This window comes from Habropoda laboriosa, unplaced genomic scaffold (assembly GCF_001263275.1).
Source record: "Habropoda laboriosa isolate 0110345459 unplaced genomic scaffold, ASM126327v1 scaffold5, whole genome shotgun sequence".
NCBI classification, from domain to species: Eukaryota; Metazoa; Arthropoda; class Insecta; order Hymenoptera; family Apidae; genus Habropoda; species Habropoda laboriosa.
The window spans coordinates 288,896-294,809 of NW_017100161.1; the positions used below are offsets into that span (position 1 = coordinate 288,896).

The window sequence follows — 5,914 nt, forward strand, 5'->3', positions numbered from 1 at the left end:
TTTAACTAAATATTGAATATGTATTTAAAATTTTGCTGTACAATTACATTGACCTAACACTTCTTTTCAGCCAAATAATCAAATAAAATATTTTATACCACCTATTCCTAAGGCACGCCGGCCTATAAGAGACATTAGTATAACTGAACCAAACAGTACTTATGTTTCTAAAAATTCTGAAAATTTATTGTTAAAAACAACTATGTACAACACTAAGCGACAAAGTCAAGAATTTAATATTTCTAACACTGATGTTCCATATACTGATGATGAAGATGATGAAGATGATGAGGATGATGAAGACAGTGATAATGTAGACAGTAGTGCAAATACATTATCAAATAGTTTCTGCATAGACTCTTTTAATACTTCACGCAATTCCTCTAGTACAATACATAAACGAAGCTTTAATAGTTCAAATAGAAGCCGGTTTGTTACTCCTGCTAATAGTTCATCTAATTCACACAGAGTACAAAGTCAACCTGCTAAAGGATCTATAAAATATTACTTGCCTTTATGTATTGCTATCTGTATTATCTCTCTTATTGTTTTCCTATGTGTACAAGAAGTACTTCACGAAGATGAAATAGATAAAAAAACTGAAATAGAAAGTAGTTCTTCAAAAAAATTAAATTTAGTTGAAATAGATAAGATATTAGATAAATCAATGGAAACAATTCAGAACCGATTTCATAATCAAAAGGCCACCATTTGGAATGATATATCATCTGGAATATACAATGTAAATTTATTTCCTACAAAGCCTACAATTGTCATTTTATTTGGAAATGAAACTGACACCTTGAATTGCTTAGCTCAATTACTTGGACAGCTGAGTGGTACAATTTTAGGTAGCAATGATTATTTAATATTAACACCAAAAGACTTTCCAAAGGATGTTGGACAAACCATTCATAATTTAAAAATGAAAATCATAGAAAAGAAGTCAGTAGTGAGTATTTACATGATTTTGTTTTTTTTTTTAAATAAAAATATATGTTGGACTTAAAAGCAGTTATTCTATTAAGAAGAAATGTTTTCTAGATAGTACAGGATCTGTTGAGCATAAACACAGAGGCCATAAAAGCATTTCACAATTTCTGTGATAGAGAAAAGCCTTTAGTTGAGTATGCTGTATATATAATAACAGTGATTGTTGATGGGTACAAATCAGCACAAAGGGAATTAGAGTTTATTGAAAAGCAAATATTTAAGAGATTATCATCTCACATAGATAAGGATATTTTAGATCCATTAATAACTAGACTCACAGATGGAATTATAGTACCAGTCTTACCAGAATCTGGCATGAATTTCAATTCTGCAGAATGTTCTTTTTCTGCAGATAATAAACTGTGATTCTTTGTAATTAACTAGCACAATATTTTGATAATATGATAGTTTACAAATATGAGAAGTAACATGTTTGACTTTACTAATGTGAAGCATTATATGCAGTATTTATATTATTTATGTATTGAATAATATTAAGTAAATAAAAATTTGTGTGTATTAATATTCAACTTTATTTTGTTATGTCAAATGACAGTACAGAAAATCAACATTTTTAGATAAAGATTTCCAATGATGATTTGGCAGTTACTACAAATTTTCAAAAAATATAACAACCAGATTGATGTCCCTGGCATTATTCCAGTTATGCTCTTAAATGACATGTTTATACAGCTTTAAAATAAAATACAATGAATAAGTTCACTTCGTACATGTCATACCGTGTTTGTATCTTAATAGTGTAACATGTCCGTCCTCGTCCACGTATTGTTATTCATGTCTTACATTGCCAATTTACAATGCGTTTCTTTTATATTGCATCACAAATGTAATCTCATCGGCAGAAAAACAATTTTTTTCTTTTAATATTAATTATATCGTAAAGAACATGAAATATATTCTTGACGCACAGTTTCTCCTTTGCAAAACTACAAAATAACTTTAAAGAACTTCATCCATTAATTTTTCATTTTGCAATTGTATATGGATGAAATAAATTATAAAATTATCAGAATTATTTCGTATCAAAATTTGACAGCTTACATAAAGAGAGACATTTAGATATACATTTGAGGAAGATCTAACAAGTTGATTGGTAAACCTCTAAAAATAAATCTTTGTACAATTTCCTCAATAATAAAATTTCAAAATATTTTCATCAATATTTATTTAAGAATAGCGTGCACAACATAAAATGGCAAAAAACTTTTTCAATATGCTTATATCCTATTTGGTAAGCATTTTATAAATTGGCAACAAGTTCTCGTAAGTACGCACCTTGTTAAAGTATCGTATTGGCAAGGTGGTCACTTACGGGGTTCTTATAATACAGTCCTCCTCTGTCGTATTAATTCATGTCCGTAACTAAAAGTAGGTAATACATATATTTATATATATTTATATATATCTTGCATAATATAGCATGGTACCGTCAAACCTAAATAATAAATACATTTTATACAGTCACAGACCTTTTATACAGAATGTCCAAAATTTAATGTGCTGTACAATTGCAAATACGGTCGGTCTTCTTGATACGCGCGCAAAATTCTGTTCGAAGAACAAAATGTAAACGCATTTTTAAAACATTTATTATTGTAACTTTGACTTTGATGGTCTTAAATAAAAATATTTTTTACAGCAATATAAAATTTTAAACATAATTAGATGAACAATTAAATTTAATGCTTCATACCAGCGAAGAAATCTATTAGAATTTCATAATTCAAGCAATTATATTAAGTGTGTTGCTTCCTTTTTTAAGGGCACTCTGTATAGAATAGCCTTAAAATTACAAAATACGTATTTACAGTAAAAAAGTTTAATTGGTCATGTTCCTACCTAATGTAGTAAGGGTGTGAGTAACGCGTTGCGTAATGTTGTCCGTGTTGGCTACGTTGTCGCGTACTTCAGTCGTTAGTGTCTTGCCAGTTGTGCAAGTTTTTCGTAATTCTGAGTCAGTCATACGTCGTTTGAGGTATAGGTCTACCCCAATAGTAAATCGTCCTGATCATTGTTTCCGTACTTATCTGTTTCTACTTAAGTACTAAGATGTTTACTTTGTTAATTTCAATAAACTAAAAGTTTCATACTAAATACGGTTTATGTTATGAGTTCGAATTACGTACCTACACGAATTGTTTCAAAGCTTAAAAAAATAAAAGCATTGTTACAATTTGACATAGGTTCGTGAGAAACACAATTGCATTTTTTTTTTTGTTTTTGTAGTAAACTTAGAACGATGCGTATGATGTAGCTAAAATAATAAGAGAAAACCACTTAAAATAACTGCGTATAAACATTTTACTCATCTTTATCGTCGAGCAAAAAATTGATCACTTCAAGATTTTTCTTTACTGATATTCCTGTTCGATACAAACGAATTCAAAGTATATGTATATAAATATACCACTTTTCTGCATTTGACCGATTCTTTTTTTGTTTTTTTGTGTTTTTTTTTTTCATTTCTGAGATTGTCTCTTTCACGAGGAATAGTTGAAAACGTAACGAACGAAACAAGATTGAACCAGGTGATACATTCGTAGGTTCGATTAGAACTAATCGATTAAAAGTCAAAGCCTTGGACTGGTAGCTGGGATGAATCGGGCGCTCTGAATTGAAATTGTTGTCCTTGCGCATCAATGGTGGGTACGACTCGCGTATCCTCTTCTTCGGAACCGAAGTATCGTTCGATTATATCGAAGGCCTTCTGATAGATTTCTATATTTTGGTGAGATTGCAAAAACTCTATTTTGTTTAGGCCTAAAACATCCCAATATCATTTTATGGTGAACCTGTTTCATGAAAATTTGAGCCAAGCGTTTTATCTCCTCTGAATTTTTACTTACCGAAACATTCTTCGATTAATACCGCATAGTGATTGATTCCATTATTCGCGGCAGCGTCTTGTTCTCCTAGACGCAAAATATTTTCTAAACCATTCAATGCTACTTGAACAATTTTAGGATCCATTACTGTTAATAAATCGCATAACGGTGGAATGCATCTTTCTGTAACAAGATAACGTATTTGTTCAGGTGAACCACCGCTCGTAGCGTTAGTGATCGCCCATGCCGCTTCTTTCCGGGTCTTGAATTCGGCTTTTGCCAAAATATCAATTAAGACGGGGAATATGCCGGCATCAATGACAGCCTGTTCAAAAGAAATCCATCTGTGTTTTTAATAAGAACACATTTCATCGCTAAAAAGTATGCTTTTACGAAGCATATACGAACTTGAATTTGCTGAGGATTTCCTGCTGTGATGTTAGAGATTGTCCAGCAAGCTTCTTTGCGAATTGTTTCTCGCGGTGCATTTAATAAATGATACAAACATTGTAGCGCAGAACAGTTCAAAACGATTTGCGTTTGTACATCGTCACCTGTAACTATATTACCCACTGCTCGAAGAGCAGCACTGATAACATTGTGCTGCTGATGCCTAAAATTTGTTGTTTTTCATTATTGTAATGCGTTTAAATTGAATCACAGATGTAACTCATAAATGCACCTACATGAGTAATTCTACCAGACGCCTACATACACCTGCATCGATGACCGACTGAATTTTTTCGTTCGGTCCATCGCTTAAGTAGGAAAGAGCCCAACAAGCATCGGCAAGAACGTCGCTATCGTTATGGTTAAGAAGATGAGCTAAAACTGGTAAACAAGGTGCGACTTTTGCGAAATCCGGTGTTGGAGATTTTCCTCGACAAAGGTTCGATAATGCCCATACCGCGTTGCGTGTCATCGACAAGCGCGTTGCTTTAGAAAGAATTCTGAAATGAAAAAGAAATTAATTTTGAGGTATTTGAATGAAATCTAGAAAATGATGAATTGTGCAAAAACTTACTGCAAGAGAGGAGGCAGAATTCCATTTTCTAACACGTGATCTCTACATGCAGGACTATCTCCTGCAATATTGCCCAATGCCCAAACTGCTTGTTCCTGAACATCTTCATATTCGGAACTAAGTAATGATATAAAGATGGGTATAGCTCCCGCCTTTATCACTACATGCGTTTGTTCAGATGTTCCACTCGCAATATTTGTTAAAGCCCAAGCAGCTTCAAACTGAAATGATTACAGATATTTTATATCTATTACATGTTACATGTAAAAGTATATTGTACATTTTGGGAGCAATCTTTGATCTATTAACCTGCAGAGTGCAGTTTGAATTATCCTGTAAAAATTCAACGAATTTAGGTACAATCCCTGTCTCTACAACTTCCTCTATTGGTGGATTTGGTTCCCTAGACAACATTTTCCTAAACTTCTGTGTAGCTGCCAATTGATCTTCTGGGTTAGGACTATATAATTCGTCCACCATTTCAACTATTATGGGAGGAATTTTCTGTAAAATAAAAGAAAATATTTTACATTACAATTTTATGATTATAAACATTTTTAGTTCAATGTGTAAGTCCTTTAGCATTATTATTTTCATATTCACGAGTCTGACTTTACCGATTGTGGTGCAGGAAACGCAGATTCATCTGTTCCAACAGTGTCATCATCAGCAACCATATTAGGAACATTGCGTCTCTTTGATAATTGCTGCTCCCTTTTCTGTTTCCTTAACTGAACACCTTCCTCTTCTCTACGCCGTCTTAACTCCTGTGAGTCCAAGCCCACATTTTTGTAACGGTATTTATGTGTTGTTGCGGCTGACATCTAAAAGTTAGATAAACAGAAGGATATTAATGTTACAATTAAATCATTATTATGTTAATGTTGTTAGATGAACTATAAATTTTGATTATCAAATATTTAATGAAAACATATTAAAAATGCTTCATCTATTCCTCAAAAATTAGCTGACATTTATCTTAAAAAATTCACATTTATTATGTAACACTGTCAATTCCTCTACATAAGCAGAATCACATGTAAAGTATTAA

The 5,914-nt window shown here is 32.2% G+C and overlaps 2 protein-coding genes across 4 annotated transcripts in view; one reads left to right on the plus strand and one right to left on the minus strand.

Annotated features, from left to right (window-relative positions):
- The window catches only part of LOC108578395, a 2,454-nt gene extending 1,080 nt beyond the window's left edge, over positions 1–1,374 (plus strand). The window contains exons 2-3 of the mRNA XM_017941719.1: positions 71–952; positions 1,045–1,374. Of these exons, the coding sequence (XP_017797208.1) occupies positions 71–952; positions 1,045–1,359 (1,197 nt within the window). The 3' untranslated portion in view covers positions 1,360–1,374. The remainder of the gene's footprint in view (positions 1–70; positions 953–1,044) is intronic.
- A 2,097-nt stretch (positions 1,375–3,471) lies between these two features.
- The window catches only part of LOC108577952 (importin subunit alpha-7-like), a 3,600-nt gene continuing 1,157 nt past the window's right edge, over positions 3,472–5,914 (minus strand). For all 3 annotated transcript variants that reach the window (XM_017941204.1, XM_017941188.1, XM_017941198.1), the window contains 7 exons: positions 5,481–5,687; positions 5,173–5,367; positions 4,864–5,084; positions 4,526–4,789; positions 4,248–4,452; positions 3,861–4,164; positions 3,472–3,774 (listed from right to left, as the gene is read on the minus strand). In XM_017941204.1, coding sequence (XP_017796693.1) covers positions 3,578–3,774; positions 3,861–4,164; positions 4,248–4,452; positions 4,526–4,789; positions 4,864–5,084; positions 5,173–5,367; positions 5,481–5,687 — 1,593 coding nt within the window. In that variant the 3' untranslated portion in view covers positions 3,472–3,577. The remainder of the gene's footprint in view (positions 3,775–3,860; positions 4,165–4,247; positions 4,453–4,525; positions 4,790–4,863; positions 5,085–5,172; positions 5,368–5,480; positions 5,688–5,914) is intronic.